The 24007-nt window shown below is 37.8% G+C and overlaps 4 protein-coding genes across 7 annotated transcripts in view; 2 read left to right on the top strand and 2 right to left on the bottom strand.

The window, feature by feature from the left end:
- The window catches only part of LOC103517569 (traB domain-containing protein), a 6566-nt gene extending 2215 nt beyond the window's left edge, over nucleotides 1-4351 (bottom strand). The window contains exons 1-4 of the mRNA XM_008482610.1: nucleotides 4339-4351; nucleotides 3788-4177; nucleotides 798-926; nucleotides 428-556 (exon numbers count right to left, since the gene is read on the bottom strand). Of these exons, the coding sequence (XP_008480832.1) occupies nucleotides 428-556; nucleotides 798-926; nucleotides 3788-4177; nucleotides 4339-4351 (661 nt within the window). The remainder of the gene's footprint in view (nucleotides 1-427; nucleotides 557-797; nucleotides 927-3787; nucleotides 4178-4338) is intronic.
- A 2221-nt stretch (nucleotides 4352-6572) lies between these two features.
- Nucleotides 6573-13139, top strand: LOC103517570 (ruvB-like helicase 1). Of its 4 annotated transcripts, none has more exons than XR_003393775.1 (10): nucleotides 6573-6721; nucleotides 6863-7037; nucleotides 7888-8090; nucleotides 9123-9291; nucleotides 10177-10281; nucleotides 10498-10591; nucleotides 11115-11309; nucleotides 12418-12573; nucleotides 12727-12823; nucleotides 13037-13139. XR_003393775.1 is itself a non-coding variant. In XM_026829610.1 (10 exons), exons 1-10 carry the CDS (start codon nucleotides 6614-6616, stop codon nucleotides 12728-12730), a joined length of 1209 nt encoding a protein of 402 aa, XP_026685411.1. In that variant the 5' UTR covers nucleotides 6573-6613; the 3' UTR covers nucleotides 12731-13139. The 4 variants fall into 4 exon arrangements, 3 of the variants coding, with proteins under 3 accessions (XP_026685411.1, XP_026685412.1, XP_026685410.1); XM_026829610.1 differs by adding an exon at nucleotides 11349-11443 and having other exon boundaries at nucleotides 11115-11214; nucleotides 12727-13139; XM_026829611.1 differs by adding an exon at nucleotides 11343-11443 and having other exon boundaries at nucleotides 11115-11208; nucleotides 12727-13139.
- A 1337-nt stretch (nucleotides 13140-14476) lies between these two features.
- Nucleotides 14477-15792, top strand: LOC103517571 (ruvB-like helicase 1). The gene is made up of 4 exons (XM_008482613.3): nucleotides 14477-14552; nucleotides 14739-14928; nucleotides 15653-15730; nucleotides 15769-15792. The coding sequence occupies exons 2-4, from the start codon at nucleotides 14788-14790 to the stop codon at nucleotides 15790-15792; spliced, it is 243 nt and encodes an 80-aa protein (XP_008480835.1). The 5' UTR covers nucleotides 14477-14552; nucleotides 14739-14787.
- Nucleotides 15793-15805: 13 nt separating this feature from the next.
- LOC103517572 (nascent polypeptide-associated complex subunit alpha) lies at nucleotides 15806-18403 on the bottom strand. The gene is made up of 3 exons (XM_026829612.1): nucleotides 18257-18403; nucleotides 16981-17227; nucleotides 15806-16091 (listed from the first exon to the last, which is right to left on the bottom strand). Exons 2-3 carry the CDS (start codon nucleotides 17222-17224, stop codon nucleotides 15826-15828), a joined length of 510 nt encoding a protein of 169 aa, XP_026685413.1. The 5' UTR covers nucleotides 17225-17227; nucleotides 18257-18403; the 3' UTR covers nucleotides 15806-15825.
- Nucleotides 18404-24007: the final 5604 nt, after the last annotated feature.

Here is a 24007-nt window from a genome sequence, read left to right on the forward strand (position 1 = left end):
AAAAATTTACACTCATATTTCGGCAAAAAAAAAAAAAAAAAAAAATCTCAATCATGACAATTTTAGTTGATATCATAGCATTATTATTTTAAATGTAACAATTTTGTCTCAGAAGCCTGCTATGTCGTTTTGGCAACCCACACTTTGGACATTTCGTCAGTAAATTTTATTCACTGTTTCTCTCTCTGGCGAAGCGAAGTAGAAAACCTGGCGAAGATTTTGTAAGGGCTAGGTCGCGGGCTCGATTCCCGCCCGGGGCGGATTTCATCAATAACAGATAATAAGGTTCATTTTCGGAATGGCTGTCTTCGGAATGGCTGTCTATCCTGTCCTCGTTCTCTCTTCGATTTCGGGACAAGACCTCAGCAGTTACAGTTGGTTCCCTCTATCAAACCTCTTACGAAAACACACGAACTTAAATTCCTACCTGGATCTATTTCAAATTCGTTCACCACCACCGTATTATGCACGGTTTTGAGTTGAGAAATGTACTGCAGGGACCAGGTTAGATACAGATCACGTTCATGTACAAACACTTTGCCTAGATCAGTATAACCTCACTTAATACAAAGATATTCTTAGTAGAAGAATAGTAAGGGAATTATTCAATAGAAGAATTTCAAGTATTCCATTCTTATTTCATGTTGTTATTTTCCATTAACTTCCCGCTTTTTTTTTTTTTTTTTTTTTTGTTATTTTATGTGTTGAAAAATTGTTCTTATACACAAATGAAATCAAAAATTATAACTTACTAAATGAAATTCCAATTCATAACATTACAAATTGAATTTTCCTACCTGGATCTATTTCAAATTCGTTCACCACCACGGTATTATGCGCGGTTTTGAGTTGAGAAATGTACTGCAGGGACCAGGTTAGATGGAGATCACGTTCATGTACAAATACTTTGCCTAGATCAGTATAACCTCACTTAATACAAAGATATTCTTAGTAGAAGAATAGTAAGGGTGAATTCCCTTACTATTCAATAGAAGAATTTCAAGTATTCCATTCTTATTTCATGTTGTTATTTTCCATTAATTTCCCGCTTTTTTGGGGGGGGGGATCCAGTAAAGCTATGTTGTAAAATGAACGTGTAGGAAATTTTTAAAATTTAAATTTTAAATAGTGATGATTCTTCGACTTTCTAAATATCTATTCTACGAAATCTTAGTTTGTGATTACTCCTAACTTTGTGTGTCGGTCTTTTCTAATGTATGAAATTATGAAGAAATGAAGTGAGTTTAAATGGAAAACAAATGACGGTTAATAGTTACTCGATATAACCTAAAGAAAGCCTGTTCTGAATCTTGCTTACTTTGTGATTACTTTAACATCTGCTAGTATTTTCTAATGTGTACCTAATGATAATATGAAGGTAATCAAGAGTGTTTAAATAGAAATCAATATTACGAACACACAAACTACACTAACTGATGAAGCCTCTCAAAAAAGAAATCAATTGACTACTCAAATAACAATTGTGAATGGTAAACTAATCAAATTTAAATAAATGATTCACGATTTACTATAAATCGAATGACTTTGAAAAAACTCAAAAATATACGAAGCCAAAAAAGTTTGCCCTCTTTTGAATTCCCTAAGCTAGCGGCCTACCGAAGTTAAAAATTTAAACTTAAAAAAAAAAAAAAACAAAAAAATATGTACGACTGTTCTGAATCTTGCTTACTTTGTGATTACTTTAACATCTGCTAGTATTTTGTAATGTGTACCTAATGGTAATATGAAGGTAATCAAGAGTGTTTAAATATAAATCATAATTACGAACACACAAACTACACTAACTGATGAAGCCTCTCAAAAAAAGAAATCAATCGACCACTCGAATAACAATTGTAAATGGTAAACTAATCAAATTTAAATAAATGATTTACGATTTACTATAAATCGAATGACTTTGAAAAAACTCAAAAATATACGAAGCAAAAAAGTGTTTGCCCACTTTTGAATCCCCTAAGCTAGCGGCCTACCGAAGTTAAAAATTTAAACTTAAAAAACAAAGAAATATGTACAAATTAAAAATTAATAAACGATAATGTCTTTTGAATGAATAAAACTAAAATGAAAAAAGGTAAAAATAATGAATAATTCAAATAATTCGAGAAATTTTTAGCTTTCGAGCGTAAATTTTTCTGACGTTCAACAAAGTGACAATTTTACCGTCAGCTTTACATAAATTTCAAAAAATCGAACAAAAAATTTCAATAAAAAATCGAAAATTCAGACTCACTTGGACTCAAATTATAGAACTTTCTTGCACTTTCTTTTGGCAGTTTGACAAAACAAATGAGAAATCTTGTTTTTCTTGGCAATTCTTTTATATTTTTCTTGGCTTTTCTTTTTATTTCTTCTTGGCTTTTCTTCCTTCAGTTTCTTTTGACTATATTTCTATTTTTCTTTCTTCCACTTCTGTCCGCTTCTTTTTCTTCTTCCGTCTTCTCTTACAACCTTCAGTAATTATTTTTTCTCTCTTCCTTCTTCTTAATTTACTGTATCCGATCCAGTAAAGCTATTGGGTGGTTAGGACTACTGAAAACATAAGAAAAGAAAATGGTTAACCAAAGATAATTGTAAACTTAACCTATGAAAAATATACAAGACCCTGTTTAGACTGCGGGAGTAAAGGGACTTTTCAGTCTCACTCTGGCAGGATAAACAAAAGTATGTTATATTCTAATAGTGCAGTTGTGGTTAGGGCAATTAAGATTCGTAACCCGGGAAAAAATATGTTCTACCAGCCTAGTTCGCTTGGAAGATAGCATTGCGGTTCCCGAACTTCGATACCAAACAAAAGAGGTTCATTCTCTGAAAGACTGACTTTCTCCTATCCTGTCTTTCTCTCTTCGATTTCGGAAACCTTTTTTTTTACTTTCCTTGTCTTCTATCAAATTCCCTCCTTCAGCCCCCCTCCATCATTTTTTTTTTTTTTTTTTTTTTTTTCGTTGTCGATATTGAGAGAAATATCAGGTAGACCTGACAGACGGACCTTTTCAGCCGTACCTGGCAGGTCTACCTGATAGTGTGTGTGCTCAGGTGTCAAGTATACCAGGTAGTAAGTGACTGACCTAATAGTGGGTAATATAAATTAATACGAAAAGAAAAGGATTTTAAATTTTTAACCACAGGAACAACAAAAATGTTCAAACAAAGAAAGGATCATGCTGTTATTCAAAGCTTGGCAAACTACAAAGCAAAATTATAGAGGACAGGCAGGCCAAAGAAGCAAAGAAATAGACCTGCTAAATTAAATAGGTACACAAATAATAACTGAGGGAACAGGCAAAAAAACGCGAAGAACATGAAGTAAAGAACTTTTTATATTCAAGGCAAAGAAAGGAAAAGAAACCCAAATGCATTTTCAAAGTAACAGATAAGAACAACTAAGAAAGATATAAGGAAGATGATGAAAATTGTAAAAGAAAAAAATTGACAAGCCAAAAAGGGGAGGGGAACCAATAATAATGTAAAAAAAGTTATCGCTAATCGCTCTATCTCCAGAACCCCAACCCCTATAAAGCAGAAATTTGGTGGGAATCTCAATACCTACATTTTTTGGAACAAATCATACGCCTTCAGGCACACTCCATTTGTCAAGGGACTAGGTTTTCCTTGCCCTTGGGATCAATTTAATTGGACAAAACCATTTACTGATGAAAATTTGTAATGGAATAATAAGTTGAAAATACATGAAAAGTTGAATATGTAAATGCCTACATTCACTTGTTTGAATATTTATTAGCGCTAAGTGCGCCGCGCGCCCTCCCACCTACCTCGCTAAGCGCGCGTCTAAACTCCCCGCCGGGCGCCATGCCCAACTTCTTCGTCAGCTGCGCCGACATATTGAGAAACAACAAATACATCAGTCCCTGCACCAGCCCATTCTCCGCGATCGTAGCCTTCATTTTATCGTAGGAAATGTTCTTCGCCTCCCGCTCAATCGCCTCTTCGTCCATGGACAAAACGGCGGCCCGACTGCGGCAAAGTTCAACCAGAACGATATTGGGCCGCACGCGTTGAATGACGAGCGAGACGTCGTCTTGACTTTGGCGGCTAAAGTGGGCCGTGCCGACCAGGTAAATTTCCGCCCCCGTGTGTTCGTTACGCAAGACTGAGACGGTGTCGGGGTACCACGGGTTGGGGTCGGGGGCGGGGTCATCTGGAAAAGAGGCGGGGATCAAAAGGGGCGTGTGGAGCTCTCGAGCCCAGGCTGGTAGTGTTTACGGACTTTGGTCGCCTGATTGGGGCGTTTTGACGTGGTAAAGGCGTGTTGTGCGTGTAAGTAAGAAAGGAAAAATGATTGCTAGGTATGAAAAATACCTTGGGCTTTCATTTTCTATTAGTCATTTGAAAATAAGGAGTTTTCATAGCGAATAGCTTTCTAGGTGACCTAGTAGACCTAAAATCACAATCAAGACCCTTTGTCGAAAAATGAATAGATCATCCCTAAAGTGTACATATTTAGCTAAAAGCCATTATACATTACGAGGATCATTAATAACTTTTCGTGTTGCCTACGGGACCTACAGAACTTTAATAAAAGTCATAATCATCATATCTGATAACAACTCACCTTCTTACCAGGATTTCTAAAACTTCAAATAATAATAATACCTTTTATTCTATACGTTCTAGCATTGAAACTTATATTTAAAAGTAAGTATACATATTAACGACATGGCCTATGAATAATTTACTCTTAATATTCGTGTTTTGGACAAATGGGACTTTGACACGCAAGAAGAATTGAAAACTGAAATGTGAATAGGTACTTGTCTTTTGTACTGCTTGGTATTCCGAGCTTGACGTATGAGTATATTCTATATTTTTCTTGGGAAAACATCTGCAACCTGAATGTTTTAATAAAGGAAGGACGGGCTAAAAAAGGACATTTATAAACAATAATACTAAATACTAAACAAGGCACCTAATCAGTAAAGTTGAATTTCATTGATATGTTCATTCTCCTGTTTGGTAGGTACTTCATAAAAAACTTATGAATAATATGAATCCATTTAACACGTCTTGAGTGTTCTTTGTAATTCAAAAATGAAGTGTGGGCGCAGCAGCTCCTTGGTGTCCAAAATATTCCGGGTAGGTGGTAAAGACGCTTACTGGAAGTTCAGACCGATGTTTTCTACATGGTTAGTACTTTTGGTTACAAGTCATCCTAGCGAGCAACCAGTTTCTGAGTCTGTTCACCCCAAAGACTATGGTTCATCCAGATGGATATGGCAGCAATGAGTCATCAACCCAAAATGAAAGAACCAATCAGAATGCGAGAATTCCTTGCATTGTTGCAATTAAGGTAAAGGTCTATTTTTATAAACTCTCTCTTTTAAAAAGCAGAGGGTAGCTTCGATCTGTAACCTTTTTTTTGAGGGTCAAGTACAAGAGGTTGAATTCTAGAACAGGTAAAGATGGTATCTATTTTTAGTACTCCGCATCGGGTACTTATTATGCAATTTGGTATGTTTGTGATCATTCATTTTGTTTAATTTTGTCTTTTTTTTTAATTCTGTAACTTTTGTTTAATTTTGTCACTGTTGATAATACCTAGATGTAGACTAGAATATACCCTGTCTACATATACTGCCAAAATGAGACTGAAAAGTCCCTTTCCCTTTACTTGAGCAGTCCAAACAAGGTCTTTGTTCAAAAAATGAAATAAAATAATAATAAACAATTTATTAATATTCAATTCTAGTAAGAAATCATCTTTTTGTTACTTTTTTTTAGGAATACATAAATCATTACGAATACTGAATACCATCGGCATAAAAAAAAAGTATCATTGTGGGAGGAAGCACTGTGCAATGTACCTTAATCTTTTAAAGATATTCTACCGTTGAACCTTTGACACGTTTGGCAACGTAGCCTACTTTTTAGATGACTCCTTGCTGCCATATTCAAATGGATAAGGTATAAACCTACAGGTATACAGGGTGGTAGGTCTGGCTGGGGGACGTTAGGCAGGGAGTACCTATACCGGCCTGAATTTTCCTTGCTAAAGAAATAGCAAAGGTTGAGTGCGAAAGGCATCCACTAGCAAAATTTGTAGCCAAAACCAAATTTATTGTTAGCTCTAAACAATAACCTTAGTTAGAGCTAATTGAGAGGCTGGCGAAAAACGCCGACCCCGTCTGTACATGGGGAAAAGGCGAAGAAAAAGAAGAAGACAGGGTGCAAGTTATAACTATAGGTAGTCCTATTATATTTTATATTATAGGAATTTTTTTATTATTTTTTTTCATTACTTTCATATTTTTTATATTTTTAGTCATTACTCCCACTTAGATGCAGGCCTTAGCTAACCAGTGGGTAATGAACTTAACAAGTATAGAAGATTAGTTTAGTATTAAACATTCGGGGGCTTAAAAAAGCATTTATCATGCTTCAAAGGAAAAGCACAGATCCTCATGATGGTTGGCTGTGGTTTGGGACCATCCAAGTAATCTGGGCTTGAGACCATAAACCCCACACTGGTGTAGCTACACCGCTACAATAAAATCAGATGCAATGAACATTGTTTCATTCATAATTTGTATTGACCCTACATCATTTCTGTTTTCAGGCTGCTGGTATTGTTGTGGACATGATCAAATCCAAGAAAATGGCAGGAAGAGCCATTCTAATGGCGGGACCACCAGGAACGGGGAAAACGGCAATAGCTTTGGCCATGTCACATGAGCTTGGAAATAAGGTAAACCGTGAGGCCTCAGTCCCCCATGTCATTAAATCTGTTATCTCATCAGAATAAAATATTAAGAGAAATTAATAAAAAGTACCTACCTAGTAATATTCTGACATGTATATGTGACTCTTTGTCTCTTCTCTCTTGCAGGTACCATTCTGCCCAATGGTTGGTTCAGAGGTGTTCAGTTCAGAGATCAAGAAAACAGAAGTCCTCATGGAAAATTTCCGCAGAGCTATTGGTCTCCGTATTAAAGAATCCAAGGAAGTATACGAGGGAGAAGTCACCGAACTTACACCGGTTGAAACTGAAAATCCTATGGGAGGTAAGATTTATTTGACGAGCCCACATTTGTGACCGAGTTGTTAAGAACTCTGTCTCTCAACTTGAAGGTGTTGGGTTTGAATCCCAACCTTTGACAAAAAAAAAAAAGTCTGAACAAACTCTTACACTCCTAGATAGGCGTGGAAGAATGTGCTTTGAAGTAATTCAAAAGTAATTCTGAGAGGGGAAATATTTTTAAATACCTAATGGAAGTTCCCCTTTAATTTGAAGGACAAAATAAGCTTGTTAAAAAAGAAGAATGATTCTTAGGAAGTTACTTATTTATATCTTTTGCAAGTGCTAGGCAGACAGTTTGATTCCAAAAAAGTCTGAACAAACTCTTACACTCCTAGATAGGCATGGAAGAATGTGCTTTGGAGTAATTCAAAAGTAATTCTGAGAGGGGAAATAATTTTAAATAGTGGAAGTTCCCCTTTAATTTGAAGAACAAAATAAGCTTGTTAAAAAAGAAGAATGATTCTTAGGAAGTTACTTATTTATATCTTTTGCAAGTGCTAGGCAGACAGTTTGATTCCCACCAAGGGCAAACTTTATCCTAATAGATATGTTTGTTCCCAGAGTGACCGGTATTTTCCTATCCTATCCCCTTCTCTCTCATATTTTCTCTTTTAGGATAATACCTCTGTAGAAGTGTGTAGTGATGGGTAAATACCCAATTTTTATAAATACCCGGGTATTTTCAAGAAGCGCCTCGGTCAAATTGTGCCCGGGAAATTAAAAAAAAAAAAAAATCGTGTAGTTACAGTTTCCTCTGACCTCTATCAAACCTCTTGAAAACAATAATAAAATATTTATGAATTATTAACTTTATACAATCCCAATTCTTTCAGGTTACGGGAAAACAGTGTCACATGTGATCATCGGGCTGAAGACGGCCAAGGGCACCAAACAGCTCAAGCTGGACCCGACTATTTACGAGTCTCTTCAGAAGGAGAAAGTGGAAGTGGGAGATGTGATTTACATTGAAGCTAACAGCGGAGCGGTCAAGAGGCAGGGCAGGAGTGATACATTTGCTGCCGAGTTTGATTTGGAAGTAAGTAAACCATTTTTCCATGTTGGGTCATACCTGTGTTTTAGTCCGTCCTTCCTTTATTATTACAATAGTAATAAAAAGGTATAAGGGACGGACTATTGTATTTGCTTCGGTGTCTGTCAGTCGGTCGGTTGGTCTGTCGGTCTGTCCCCATAGAAGGACTTATCCAAACCTGGTCGACCTATATATCAAATTAAAGGTCTTTTTACCAGGATCACGAAAATGGTGGTGCAAATTTTGTCCAGAAAACCATAAAGCCAAAAAACCAAAAAAAACTGGTTTTTGGGGGATTTTTTTCACATTTTCTCACACAAATGAGCTCTGATCTCGAAATTTGTCGCGAAGACCTATGAACTCAAAGCGAGAAAGTTTTAGACAACACTTCAGTCGATCATTTAAGACCAGTTTTAGCGTCATCTATGTTAAGCTACGCCGAGCAAGGCCAAAAAATGGATGGGTGGCTTAAACCTTATATTGGGAATAAAGGGAGAACGGGCTCTAGTCTTGAAAAGGAGGCTCTTAGTAATGATGTGATATCCACAAAAAAATATGAAGAGGTGTTTATGTTCTCGACAAACAATAACATTATAAGGTAGTGCTAGTACAGTCGAACCTGTCTAATTGGAAATCCAAAAGAACGGCATTTTTTATTATTATTATTATTTTTAATTTCTTATAGGTTTTGCACTAAACCTAAAGACAAACAATAGACACAACTATAAAATAAGGTAAGCCATTATCTAATTTGGGTGTCTAATATGAATCTAATTCATAATAATTCCACTTTTCTTTTCTCTTACTGTGAGCCTCTAATGCCTGCTACTCATGCTCAGACGCTCAGACTCAGACCATCTGACAGACTGCGGTCATACCATCTTAACTGTCTGGTGGAAAAAGCTTGAGACCCAGACAGACAAGACAATCTGACAGTTTTTTTTTTTTTTTCTTCTTTTTTTAGTAGGTAATAAATTGTTGGTACCTATAATAGAACAACTTATTCTAACCTAACTAATTTTTTACCTTCTATTCCAGGCAGAAGAGTACGTGCCGCTACCAAAGGGAGACGTTCACAAGAAGAAAGAGGTGATCCAGGATGTTACCTTACATGATTTGGACATGGCCAATGCCAAACCTCAGGGAGGTCAAGATATACTGTCCATGGTGGGACAACTCATCAAGAGCAAGAAGACAGAAATTACAGGTAAAACGAGCTTGAATTTCAAGTAGCCTGTGTGACTTTTAGTACTACCTTTTAAATAGGATAAGAACCAAATTTGGTAAATGTGGACACCTAATGTTTAAATTGGGAATAAATCCCTCCCCCGCGTGCAATAATTGTGGTGCACCTAAACAGACCATACACCACATTGTGATGGAATGCCCTTTAACTTCTATACTCTTGCGCGGGGTGAACACAAAAAAGAAGTGTGGTTCGTTCTCGGAACGTCTGGCTTTCTCCTATAAATACTCCAGCAGTAGGCTACTACAATTATTATTGTGGTCAAATTCTCAAATTATATTGAGGATAAAATTTCATACCTCGGCTGGGATTGAACCCACGCCCTCCTGTTTACCACCTTAGTTAATTTTCCTTTTATTTTTTATCTCATTTTATTTTATTGTTTTGTTTTTGTTACCACCTCTGTTACCTGTTGGGTATTTTCACCACCGAGAAATGGATTTTATCATCATTTATTTTGAGAATTTGATCTCTAGATTTATTTAGCGTTATTGCTCTCTTAAGCTCTCTCATATAAGTTTTGTTTCAATAGTGCTCTTGGATTGACGTCTCTTCTCCATTTGTTTTTTTTTTTTTTTTTAAGAGGTTTGACAGAGGGAACTTTAACTGCTATGGTCTTATCGTCCCGAAATCGAAGAGAGAAGGAAACGAGGATAGGAGAATGCCAGCCGTTCCGAGAACGAACATTATCCCATCAGGATAAAATCCGCACCGGGCGGGAATCGAACCCGCGGCCTAGCTCTTACAAGGCAGACGCACTACCAGCTAAGCTAACTAGGCTGGCCTTAATTTTTTCAATAGTGCTATTGGATTAACGTCTCTTCTCCATTTGTTTTCTATTCACAGACAAACTTCGTAAGGAAATCAACAAGGTCGTGAACAAATACATTGACCAAGGCATTGCAGAGTTAGTTCCGGGAGTTCTGTTTATAGACGAGGTTCATATGTTGGATTTGGAAACGTAATTTAAAACCGGTACAAAATTAAAATGAGTACAGCATAATTCAAGGATCTTGGTAAAATCACACAGGTACTTAATTTAGTGTCAATGATCATTTCAGTATCCAAAACCTTAAAACCTACAATCCTCCCCAAATTTTGATGGGTGGTTTAGGATTCCGTTACCGATGTGATTCTAATGATCAATGATTTTGAGTTTTATGCCCCATTTGGAAACGTTCACCTATCTACATCGCGCTCTGGAAAGCGCTATCGCTCCGATCGTTATCTTTGCCACCAACAGAGGTCGCTGTCTGGTCAGGTAAATACAAAAATCTAATCTAGATTGATACGGCTTTTATGTAGTAACATAGGGACGTTAAAATTTAACGTACTTAGTGACAGTTTAAACTTTAAACTCTACCAATGTTCAAGTTTTAAATGCTGAGATTATCAGTCACGGTAGCTTTATTCTCCATTCGGTGACAAGCTATCACATTATCCTCACTCAGCCTGAATGGGGCCAGGAAAATCTGGATATTATTATTTAGAGGTTTCATAAAGGGGATTGTAACCATAACTACTGAGGTCTTATCGTCCCGAAATCGAAGAGAGAACCTCAGGATAGGAGAAAGCCAGCCGTTCCGAGTACAAACATTATCCGTTCAGGATAAAATCCGCCCCGGGCGGGAATCGAACCCGCGGCCTAGAGCTTACAAGACAGGAGCGATATTCTCTAAGTTTCTAAGCTAAAAAGGGAACTCCTTTTTTTATTACTCTGGTTAGGTCTTCACTGGTCTTCATTCATTCAATTACCATATCCCCACTTTTTTTTTCAATTTCAGAGGTACGGACGACATTATTTCGCCACACGGTATACCGCTGGATCTCCTGGACCGTCTGCTCATCATTCGAACCACCCCGTATAATCAGAAGGACATGGAGGCCATCATTAAGCTGAGAGCTAACACAGAGGGACATGTATTGGACGACGAAGCTTTGGTCACCCTGTCTGAAATTGGAACTCGGTCTACCCTAAGGTAAGTGATACCACCCGGTATAATCAGAAAGACATGGAGGCCATCATTAAGCTGAGAGCTAACACAGAGGGACATGTATTGGACGACGAAGCTTTGGTCACCCTGTCTGAAATTGGAACTCGGTCTACTCTAAGGTAAGAGAATACAACCAAGTTGATAGAGGGAACTGTAACAGCAAAAATCTTATCGTCCCGAAAAAGAAGAGAGAAGGAATTCATGATAGGAGAAAGCCAGAATGCACGACATTATTGTTCCTTGAAAAGTAGCGCGTATACCTTGAAAGCACTGGATCGCGGTTTCGATTACCGCCCGGGCCAAACTTTATCCTAAACTTTTTTCTCTCATTCTGGCAGTATAAGTAGGGTATATTCTATTCTATTCTATCCTAAACAGGTAAGGTTCTTTCCCCTATCCTGTCTTCTTTCTCTCTTCATTTTCGGGACTATGGCACCTCGGCAGTGACAGTTCCTCTATCAAACCTCTTTACTTTAAAAAGATAATTTTGAAAGTTAAAACACTGTTCTATTCTGTCCTAAACAGGTAAGGTTCTTTCCCCTATCCTGTCTTCTTTCTCTCTTCCTTTTCGGGACTATGGCACCTCGGCAGTGACAGTTCCTCTATCAAACCTCTTTACTTTAAAAAGATAATTTTGAAAGTTAAAACACTGTGTCTGTGTGTAGAACAAAATATCAAAATAACCTACTTAGGTAGAAACACAATATCATCACGTCACGTGATCTCACGGTGTGGCTATTCTGAACGAGTTTACCTACAATATCATGGGAAAACTTTGAACTACATCTTTCTGACTCCCCATGAGCTCACGTGACGTGATGAGTGTGTTTCTACCTTTTTAAACATTTTTTTCTCTCGCCCTACAGGTATGTCGTTCAGCTGCCGTGTGTAGAACAAAATATCAAAATAACCTACTTAGGTAGAAACACAATATCATCACATCACGTGAGCTCACGGTGTGGCTATGCTGAACGAGTTTACCTACAATATTATGGGAAAACTTTGAACTACATCTTTCTGATTCCCCATGAGCTCACGTGACGTGATGAGTGTGTTTCTACCTTTTTAAACATTTTTTTCTCTCGCCCTACAGGTATGTCGTTCAGCTGCTCACGCCAGCCGCCCTCACGGCTAAAACCAACGGCAGAACAGCCATCTCCAAACAGGACATCCTGGAAGTCAGCACCCTGTTCCTAGATGCCAAGTCTTCAGCCAGGATACTCACGGAAAACAAGGACAAATTTATGCGCTAAGATGGATATTTTACTCCTGTTATGTGATTTGATTTTTAGGAGTCCTATTACTCCTTTTCTCAGAATGGAGCAGTTGCAATTGGGAAAATATTATTAATAAAAGGTCGATTCCTACGTAAAAAGTTGTGAAAAATTCGAATCTGAGGTCATTAGGATGGATATTTTATTCCCGTTATGTGATTTGATTTTTAGGAGTCCTATTACTCCTTTTCTCAGAATTATTATGTTTTTCCTTGGATTTATGAGGTCCTCTTGGTTATTATTAAATATGTTTATATTAGACATCCTAGGTTATAAAGTTATGAAATAGGTAACTACAAAACGTATTACCTTTATATGATGCAATGGATACACGTTCCGGTTTTGATCTTCTCCGACTTGAGTTTCGTCCATCTCCGTGGACTTTTTCAAGAGTTTCCTTGGTAATAAGTTTTGTAGTTACCTATTTCATAACTTTAGGTCCTCTTAGGTTTTTCCTAGATAACAAGGATCAGCCTGGGACCTAGAACCGAAAAAAATTACCGCCGCGTCGGTTTTGTGTTCGAACTCTTAAAAAAAAAAATCTGGTGTGAACATCACACGACTTTCCTTATCCTATTGAATGATGCTTATTTACCCAAACTTTTACAATATCTCTAACCGTTTTGTCGCTATAGCTGAAAACCGCCAAAAAACGGTCGAAATCTGTCAAAAGCGGTCAAAATACCTATTCACTTTATATTGTGGTTAGAAAAAGTAACAAGTATTCATAAATAAAAACCTAAACTAGGAACAAAACAAGGGGTGTTGAACAAAAACAGTTTCAATAAATTAAAGGTAATGAGAGGCACCTACTTCTTTCAAAATTCATAATCCCCTACTGCAATTTGCAACAAGAACATCAACTGATCAGTAACTTCAACAAGATTACAAACATCCTCAACTGGTCAATTTTTTCATCAATAAGACTCTACAAAATAACCTAAAGAAAAGTACTCCAACTTTGGTAATGAAAAAGGATCAATTGTATTTTGCAGCTTTGAGCTTTAGTGAAATCAGAAAAGCATTGAGAAAAACAACCAAATATTGACTTGCACTCCAAGTTAAGTATTACTTTTATTTTATTTAGATTTATTATAGTGAGTATTTCTTTTGATCAATGTTAAAAATTAGCATTTAGGAAGGGACTAACATTTAATGTCCTTGCCCTACAATGAAGTTTAAACTTGAGGCTCTTACTTACATGTCCCACTTGAATTACTCGTCAGTGAACTTACCATTGTCAGAGAATTTTCATGCGAGCTCAAGGGAAACTATATTTCATAAGTTTTCCAGTTAGTTTGATCGATTTTTTAGAGTTTAAAAGTATTTTTTAGCAAAAAATTGAAAGAATTTTGCTTTAGAGCAACGTCACTTCAGAAAGTTCAAGTTTTTTCCCTTTTGTTGTTTGTTTACATTCCTTTTCACATTCCTTTCTTATCAACATGACCAACTTGAAAAAAAAAATGTTTTTTTTTATCAAAAATTTTGAAGTTGATTTCAATTGATTTTATTTGTTCAATTTGATTAATTTGAAATAATTAATTTTATTTGATTCAAATTGCAATCAAAGTCACAGGATTATTATTTTTTTGTTTTAATTTAAAAATTTAAACCGGAATCGACGAGGTGGTATTCTCTCCCTTTTGACCTCCTTGTCTTTTTTGTATTGGCGAACATGAAAATTATTTTTTTGTTTATTAAAATTTTGAGGTTAGAAATTAGTTTTCAAAAATTTGCGTTTTTTCTTGTGAACTGGACCTGGAAAAAGTTTTTCCGGCTACTGCGGCTACATTTTCCATTATCGATCAAACAACTCTCATTTCGAAGTGAAAATATCGACTGTTGTTCCTTCCTGAGTCCATTGGATCAAATTTTCTTGTGAACTGGACCTGGAAAAAGTTTTTCCGGCTACATTTTCCATTATCGATCAAACAACTCTCATTTCGAAGTGAAAATATCGACTGTTGTTCCTTCCTGAGTCCATTGGATCAAATTGTTTATTAAAATTTTGAGGTTAGAAATTAGTTTTCAAAAATTTGCGTTTTTTCTCGTGAACTGGACCTGGAAAAAGTTTTTCCGGCTACATTTTCCATTTTCCATTATCGATCAAACAACTCTCATCTCTCATTTCGAAGTGAAAATATCGACTGTTGTTCCTTCCTGAGTCCATTGGATCAAATTCTCAAACCATGAAGATCGAAGAAGTTAAAAGTACTGTGAAAACCCAAAGGATCTCCAGTCACAGTCATGTGAAAGGTTTGGGGCTTAAAGAGAACGGAGAGGCAAATGAAATGGCTGCAGGCCTTGTCGGGCAGCAGGCAGCTAGAGAAGTAAGTAGAGCTGTAACTTGGGAAAAGTCTTTTCAATTTGAACGTTGCAAGTCTCACAGTTTGTTTAGAGGAGGTAGAGCTGTAGCAGGTGGTCGTACCAAATGTCCGAAACCCCCAAATACCTCCATGATAATAGACTCTTGGGTGGAAGGGAGTAGAGGTTAACTCTAAAGGCATTCTCTATCACCTAACCCTCCTGCAGCAGGTACCTAATGTCCGAAACCCCCAAATACCTCCGTGATAATAAGGTCTGTTTTTCATTCCTACGCCGCATCGATGCGGCGTTCACTCTGCGTCAGGAGTGGGGGTAAAATGTGGAAAAGGAGGTAGAGTTGCAGCAGGTGGTTGTATCTAATGTCTGAAACCCCCAAATACCTCCATGATAATAGACTCTTGGGTGGAAGGGAGTAGAGGTTAACTCTAAAGGCATTCTCTATCACCTAACCCTTCTGGCTGGGAGACCTTAAACAGGGAGCAGAGCAGCCAAACTCTAACCAGCCTAGCTGTGTGAAATGGGGTTGGGGGGGGTTAAAAAAGGATTTATCATGCTTCAAAGAAAAAGCACATATCCTCATGATGGTTAACTGTGGTTTGGGACCATCCAAGTAATCTGGGCTTGAGACCATAAACCCCACATCGGTGCAGCTACACCACTACAATAATATCAGATGCCATGACCATTGTTTCATTCATAATTTGTATTGACCATCATTTCTGTTTTCAGGCTGCTGGTATTGTTGTGGACATGATCAAATCCAAGAAAATGGCCGGAAGAGCCATTCTAATGGCGGGACATCCTCCTGTGTTAGACTTTGGAACAAAATCTCAATATTGTTACAGTTTCTTCTATCAAAAACTCTTTAGAAGAGTTTCAGCAGTCATTTATTTACCTTTAATTCATGTGTTCATGAAAATTAGGTAATAAAGACACTTGACTTTGAAAAAAAAAATACAATAAGTCATACCTGTGATATTTGCAGCAGGTGAGATTTCAGGAGCCTTGAATTTCTCGGCAGCAGCAACCTGTGCTTGCTGACTTAAGTCTTCTATTTTAGCCTCTCCAAATACAATGTATGTGTCTGATGCAGGATTCTTAAATACATCAGGTTTGTTTATGACAAATAGGATATTTTTTGATTTCCTTATGGTAACTCGACTCACACCTGGGGAAGAAAATAATGAATATTATGTGAGTGGACAAAAATGATTAAAAATATCTTGAGCCTTTTAAGTTGAATATATGTTTAATATTAGATTAAACACAATCATGTTGTCTTCAATGGTACATATGAAGAGAGTATTCTACATTTGGTACCCCATTAATTATTCAGAACCCAAAACAGTGTAAAAGAAAACTTCTTCCAACATTTAACCTAACCCTATAATAACACTGGTCATTTGTGAAAGCTCTTTTTTGTGTCAAACTTAACTCTACAAGAACAATAACACTGGTCACTGCTCATATGTGACAGCTTCTTTTTGTAACAATTTTTTGCTGTCATGGCTTCTGAACTAGTGCCAGGTGTTGTCTTCAATGGTACATATGAAGAGAGTATTCTACATTTGGTACCTAATTAATTATTCAGAACCCAAAACAGTGTAAAAGAAAACTTCTTTCAACATTTAACCTAACCCTATAATAACACTGGTCATTTGTGAAACCTCTTTTTTGTGTCAAACTTAACTCTAAAAGAACAATAACACTGGTCACTGCTCATATCGCCGCTAGAAAGTCAAAAGGGCGTAAGTGACAAAAAACAAAAAAATGACATTAACACACAGACATACTACGTTTGAGAGATACTATTGGTAGCACGAACAGGCGTATATGATTTCTAAACCATTGTGAAGATATTGATTTTTTTATGTTCAGGCGTATGTGATATTTGCGGAAATAATTGCAGCACAAATAGACTTAAGTGCGCTTACGAAAATTTTGATAAAATCACTTACGCGCCTTTGACTTTCTACCGGCGATATGTGACAGCTTCTTTTTGTAACAATTTTTTGCTGTCATGGCTTCTGAACTAGTGCCAGGAAAACTTCCAATACCTTGAATTTGTTTAAGTCCCAGTTTTGACATGATTTTTCTTGCTTTCTTCTCCCCTCTGCTCTGTTTTGCCTTGCTGACTAAATCATTGGCCAAACCAGAGGCTCCCGCAGATCCCAATGGGTCTCCGGAGGCTTCCAACTCGGGGATAGAGTCTTCGGAATCTGATTCAGTGCCGGAGTCATCGTGTAATTCAGCTTCGCCTCCGGAAGACACGGCTTTGTCTAATTCTGTGAGTTCTGGCATTATCTGTGAAAGATTTTCATTATTTTAATTAGACTCTCACATAGCATGATCATTATCCTTACCACTTGCTGTGATATCAGAAATATATTAAGTTCTAGAACACAACCCTTTAACTGGTTTAAAAGAGTGGAAGACAAAGGAAAATTAATAAACTTTGCAGTTTCAAGGTTTACTTGTTGCCTTCTTCATGAAAACCCAAGGTTCCTAAGGAGTACCTACCTAGTCTTATCAATCCCTATAAACTGTTCTAAGCAAGAGTACAAAGGCCAATGCGATCAGACAATCCAGAGGCCATGAAAAGACCTTAATTTCAGGCTATATTTGATCACATCAATTGAAGATTGCTACCAAAAGAACTGACACAATCAGAGCAGTGTTGTTATAGGGTTAGGTTAAACTCAAAAAGGAGCTTTTTTTTTTTCAAAATTGTTGTGGCTTCTGAATAATTCCCAAAAAAACAGCTGGGCTGTGGTAAGTTTACCTGACTTCTGACGGGCTGAATTTCAATTTAAGGTTAATTTTATGTTTCCCTTGGATTAAGGATTAAGCCATCTGACATGAACATTACCTGCAGAAGGAAAAGCTCTCACATAGCATGATCATTATCCTTACCACTTGCTGTGATATCAGAAATATATTAAGTTCTAGAACACAACCCTTTTGACTGGTTTTAAAGAGTGGAAGACAAAGGAAAATTAATATACTTTGCAGTTTCAAGGTTTACTTGTTGCCTTCATGAAAACCCAAGGTTCCTAAGGAGTACCTACCTAGTTTTATCAATCCCTATAACCTGTTCTAAGCAAGAGTACAAAGGCCAATGCGATCAGACAATCCAGAGGCCATGAAAAGACCTTAATTTCAGGCTATATTTGATTAGGTTCCAAGGAAAAGTCGTAAAACCGGGTCGAGGTTAGGGTTATCCTTGAACAGAGGTTTGGCCAAATGCGATTTCGATCGGCAATATTTCACAATCCGCTGAAAAATTAAGGTCAATTCCTCACAAAACTTAGCAATAAAGAGGCTAATACTTACGTTAGTAATTTTTGAAGGGATTTATTCCTAGTTTTACAGGAAAAAGTGCTTAAAAAACGTGCTTTTTTGAATCAGATTCACAAAACTTCGGAAGATTTGAGATTTGAAAATCGAGAAGAAAAATCAAAACAAACAACACCACAGCCTACTTTTTGCGCTGATTTTAGCGCTAAAAACTCCCTGGTGGGGAATGGTGAACTATTTTTGGCGTGAATTTTTGAATTTTTTCTGATTTCCTCAATGATCAAACGGAGTGAGATCTGAGTTTTGACTCTGAGGTAGTGATGGGCCGAGTGAATGATTTTACTCGAGTGGACTCGAGTTTGACTTCACTCGAGTGCACTCGATTATTATTTTGTTGAGAAGAAATTAGAAAAATCAAAACAAACATCACCACAGCCTACTTTTTGCGCTGATTTTAGCGCTAAAAACTCCCTGGTGGGGAATAGTGAACTATTTTTGGCGCGAATTTTTGATTTTTTTCTGATTGCCTCAATGATCAAACGGAGTGAGATCTGAGTTTTGACTCTGAGGTTTTGCATTGAATTCCGTTTGATCCACGATGACTCTCGAATGGTCGGGGGTTCGATTCCACCTGGGGTGGATTTCATCCTAACCAGATTGATCATTATAATAATTGTTCTCGGAACGACTGACTTTCTCCTATCCTGTCTTTTTTCTCTCTTCTATTTTTCGGAACAATAATTATGCCTTCCGCAGATAGGTAGGTACAGTTCCCTCTATCGAAGTTTTTTTTTTCTTCCAAGCCAGGCCCCAAACATATTCTATAAACTTACCCACCTACAAACATTAAAAGACTTTTTTTTGATTTTGGATAAAATGTTTTAGTAAGTTTTAATCTTTTAATAGAGTTTGTCATAAGCCAGTCTAGTAAGCTTGAAAGGTAGCGTGCCTGCCTTGTACTGTAGGAGATAGGTCGAGGGTTCGATTCCCGCCCAGGGTGGACTTTATCCTAATAAGACCTCAATGTCAGCTCCCATGGCGTAGTGGTCACTGCGCTCGCCTTGCACGCGGGAGACCCGGGTTCGATTCTTGGCGGGGTCAAGAAATTTGTATCATCCAAATAATTGATCCCGTGACTGGCTGTTGCGGGGCCCACTCAGCCTCGTGAGGAAAATGAGTAGCTATGACATATAAATGCGCATAGCGACCGGCCTTTTTTATTGGTTTCTCATATTTTTGTTTACTTTGATGTCACGTTTTTTTTTTCTTTGTAAATAAACAACTTTTGTATAAAATTGAAATCTCCGATTATTTATGCTATAGATTTATTTTCTCTGATTACATTGGGACTGATACCTCTTTTTTTTTCATCAAGTACCATCTTCTGCCAGTCTAGTTATCTTGTCCTGAAAGTGTTAGGTCGTGGGGTGATTTCCGCCCAGGGCGAACTTTATTCTGGACAGATAAGGTTCGTTCACAAAACGACTGGCCTTCTATCCCGTCTTCTCTTCGCTTTCGAGACGATAAGACTTCAGCAGTTACAGTTCCGTCTATTAAACCTAAAAAATAAACATCACCAAATTGAGAGAAAAAAAAGAACAGAACAGCCATTTGTTTGGAAAGAATTAGTCACTTTATATTGTGGTTAGAAATAACAAGTATTCATAAATAAAAACCTAAACTAGGAACAAAACAAGGGGTGTTGAACGAAAACAGTTTCAGACAAATAAGTTAAAGGTAATGAGAGGCACCTACTTCTTTCAAAATTCATAATCCCCTACTGTAATTTGCAACAAGAACATCAACTGATCAGTAACTTCGTCAACAAGATTACAAACATCCTCAAGTATTGGATAAAATGTTTTTTAGTTTTAATCTTTTCATAGAGTTTGTCATAAGCCAGTCTAGTAAGCTTGAAAGGTAGTGTGCCTGCCTTGTACTGTAGGAGATGGGTCGAGGGTTCGATTCCCGCCCAGGCTGGACTTTATCCTAATAAGACCTCCTCAATCAAAAAATGGCCTCTTATTTTTATAAAGATTGACAAAGAGATTTAAGGACTATTTGACATATAGGTTTAATGGCTGGTTTAATTTAGTTTACAATAAACCTCTGTGTAATGTAACTGTAAAATAGTTAGCCCTTAAACATAATTATGTCAAATAGCAGTTGTACACAGAAGTTTACAGGGCTATCTAGTTTACAGTGTCACAGAAATTCAAGGGCTATTTAACATAGATTCAAGGGCTACCTAGTTTACAATTATACAGGTTAACATAGGTTTGTACATAATACAGGGTACACGCGACGGCATTATTGTAATATATTCAAGGGCTGCCTATTTGACCTTGGTTTAAGGGCTATTTAACATAGATTCAAGGGCTACCTAGTTTACAATTATACAGTTTAGCATAGAGGTTTGTACATAATACAGGGTACAAGTGACGGCATTATTGTAATAGATTTAAGGGCTGCCTAGTTTACAGTTATACAGTTTGACATAGGTTTGTACATAATACAGGGTACAGGTGACGGCGTTATTGTAATAGATTTGCTCAGGTATCACAGAAATTCAAGGGCTATTTAACATAGATTCAAGGGCTACCTAGTTTACAATTATACAGTTTAACATAGGTTTGTACATAATACAGGGTACAGGTGACGGCATTATTGTAATATATTCAAGGGCTGCCTATTTGACCTTGGTTTAAGGGCTTTTTGACATAGATTTAAGGGCTACCTAGTTTACAGTTATACAGTTTGACATAGGTTTGTACATAATACAGGGTACAGGTGACGGCGTTATTGTCATACCTCTGCTCAGGTACTTTGTATTCGGGATTTATTGACACCTGAAACAGAAACCAATGGAATTTATTAAGAGGTTTAATAGAGGGAACTGTAACTGCTAAGGTACCGAACGAAGGCGAAGAGTGAAGAAGGTTAGGATAGGAGAAATCTAGCCGTTCCGAGAACGAACTTTATCTTTTACTTTTCGCCTAGCCGTTCGAACTCTAGCCGTTCCGAGAACGAACATTATCTCTTTAGGATAAAGTTCGCAACGAGCGGGAGTCGAACCCGCCAACTAGCGATTACTACTACTAGAAAGGCGCGATACATTCCAAGCTAACTAGGCTAGCACAAATGACTTTCTTCTGTGCTCCATCTCTCTTCGATTTAGGGATGATTTATCTTTTTAGGATAAAGTTCGCAACGAGCGGGAGTCGAACCCGCGGCCTAGCGCTTACAAGGCAGACGCACTACCAACTATAAGCTAACTAGGCTAGCACAAATGACTTTCTTCTGTGCTTCATCTCTCTTCGATTTAGGGATGATAAAACAGCGGTTTTTTTTTTTTCCTTCTTTTTCTTTTTTCTTTTTAGTTTCCTCCAGCAAAACCTTGTCCGTTGTTAAAGTGAGTCCACACTTAGTCGACCGGCCGTCAATCGATGTCGGCTGAACCGTCCACACTGCCTCGATAATATAGTTTCACCTCATTGATCGAAGGCCGGTCGACTAAGTTTGGACACACCTTTACAGTTCAATCCAATCTCTTGAGGAAAAGTAAGTCGCTATAGCTGAAAACTGCCAAAAAAGGGTCGAAATCTGTCCAAAAGCGGTCAAAATACCACCAAGAGCAGCAACCATCTCAACCAAATGTTTTGTGTTGCATCCTTGTCACATTTGTAAACTACCTACATACCAAATTTCAAGTCTCTAGCTTATACCGTTCCCGAGATATTGTTAAATTACACCGAAAACCGCCAAAAAGCGGTAAAATGCCGCCAACCGTTGCACCGGTCTTAACCAAAAGTTTCCTGTCGCATTCTTGTCACATTTGACATCTACATACCAAATTTCAAGTTTCTAGCTCTTACCGTTCTCGAGATATTTTGTTTACAGACGGACAGACAGACAGACACACAGACACACAGACACACCCACGGACCAATGGCTGAAACTTTGGATTTAGGCTCTAGGGACCTCAAAACGTGTTTTGGCACTAAAAACTGACCATCGAAATTTTGACCCGATTACATTACTTTCCTTCCTATAGGATAAGGAAAGTAAAAAAAAAAAAATCTGGTACAGAGTCCAGCCTAGTTAGCGTAAAAATTGGACTAAACGTTCGAAAGTAATCGCAAACAAACTGACTTTTTTTAAGCCAGCCAAAGCCTAGTTATCCCGCCCGGGGCGGATTTTATCCTGATGGGATAAGGTTCGTTCTTAGAAGAGCCGCGGCTTTCTCCTATCCTGTCTTCCTTCTTTCTTCGATTTCGGGACGATAAAACCTTGGCAGTTAGAGTTTTCTTTGTCAAAGAGCTTGTAAAAAAAAGAAAAAAAAAAAATAGAAAGTAAAAATATCGTCATAATCTCGTAATAGGCCGCTACCTAGTTACCTACCTTCATGCTTCACAGACAGAGACCAATATGTAAAATACTAAATCTACTAAGATAAGTAAAGTTGATAAACTAGAAACTAGTATATGTAGTTTGGATTAGTGGATTTCGAAATTTCGAATAGACACCAATCTGCTTTCTAATGAAAGCGGAACACATCAGAAATCAGGAGTTAGGTACCCATGCTGATTTGCCCTATTATAATCCTAATCTTCTTCGCCTTTTCCCGTGTACAGACGAGGTCGGCGTTTTTCGTCAGCCTCTCAATCAGCCCTAGGCTGATTGCTTTGGGCTGACATTTGGTTTTGACTAGGAAAAATTTCGCACTCAAACTTTTTTTTTTTTTAAGAGGTTTGACAGAGGGAACTGTAACTGCTATGGTCTTATCGTCCCGAAATCGAAGAGAGAAGGAAGACAGGATAGGAAAAAGCCAGCCGTTCCGAGAACGAACATTATCCCATCAGGATAAAATCCACCCCGGGCGGGAATCGAACCCGCGGCCTAGCGCTCACAAGGCAGACGCACTACCAACTAAGCTAACCAGGCTGGCAAGTAGATAATTTGATTAGTTAGTTTGCTTTCTATTTGAATAGATAGCCAAGGACCTAGTACTGATCTAGTAGTAATGGAGCAGTTGCAAATGGGTAAAAATTATAAATAAATGGTCGATTCCTAGCTTTCAGAAACGGAACCAATTCCGATGGAGCATGATCTTTGATTTCCTATGGTTTATAGTGAATATAGTGCAGTTTCCAAAAGAGATTTTTTTCTTTAAGAGGTTTGACAGAGGGAACTGTAACTGCAATGGTCTTATCGTCCCGAAATCGAAGAGAGAAGGAAGACAGGATAGGAGAAACCCAGCCGTTCCGAGAACGAACATTATCCCATCAGGATAAAATCCGCCCCGGGCGGAATTTTTTGAAATCAACCCCAATCAGATTGCTTGATCCGAAGTTAATCCAAATACGCTCACTTGTGGCCTCGGCCATCAATGATCTACTAGTGTGGTTGCTTGTCCAAAGATAGTCTATTCGTACTCAATCTACAAGCATCCCCCTATTTGGGTTCTGGGGCACTCTATTCGGGTTTTGGGGCACTCTATTCGGGTTCTGGGCCGATTTCTATTTCACTTTTCTCACCATCTTTTAACATTGGTAATGCCGCCACTGGTCGCTACTAGATTAAAGTAGCTATTCACTTGTCCTCACAAGGCCGAGTTTACCCCTTCGCTGAGAAAACTTCGATCCTGCCGAGATCCGAACCCCCAACCTCCGCGGATACCTACTTTGCTGCGAAAGTTGCCTCTAACCTCTAGTACAGTAGCTATGACATAGAAATGCGCATAGCGACCGGTGCCAGCACGGTAGGTAAACATCGGATGTTAGGATT

The sequence above is a fragment of the Diaphorina citri genome, unplaced genomic scaffold (genome assembly GCF_000475195.1).
Source record: "Diaphorina citri unplaced genomic scaffold, Diaci psyllid genome assembly version 1.1 scaffold1893, whole genome shotgun sequence".
NCBI lineage: Eukaryota > Metazoa > Arthropoda > Insecta > Hemiptera > Psyllidae > Diaphorina > Diaphorina citri.

Coding starts and splice junctions, on each gene's coding strand:
- LOC103517570 (XM_026829610.1), top strand. CDS start 6,614: ATGATCAAATCCAAGAAAATGGCAGGAAGAGCCATTCTAATGGCGGGA. Junction 9,292..10,176: donor CAAGAAGACAGAAATTACAG/GTAAAACGAGCT, acceptor TTCTATTCACAG/ACAAACTTCGTAAGGAAATC. Junction 10,592..11,114: donor AGAGGTCGCTGTCTGGTCAG/GTAAATACAAAA, acceptor TTTCAATTTCAG/AGGTACGGACGACATTATTT.
- LOC103517571 (XM_008482613.3), top strand. CDS start 14,788: ATGAAGATCGAAGAAGTTAAAAGTACTGTGAAAACCCAAAGGATCTCC. Junction 14,929..15,652: donor GGCAGCAGGCAGCTAGAGAA/GTAAGTAGAGCT, acceptor TTCTGTTTTCAG/GCTGCTGGTATTGTTGTGGA. Junction 15,731..15,768: donor TAATGGCGGGACATCCTCCT/GTGTTAGACTTT, acceptor ATATTGTTACAG/TTTCTTCTATCAAAAACTCT.
- LOC103517572 (XM_026829612.1), bottom strand. CDS start 17,224: ATGCCAGAACTCACAGAATTAGACAAAGCCGTGTCTTCCGGAGGCGAA. Junction 16,092..16,980: donor GGGACTTAAACAAATTCAAG/GTATTGGAAGTT, acceptor TTTCTTCCCCAG/GTGTGAGTCGAGTTACCATA.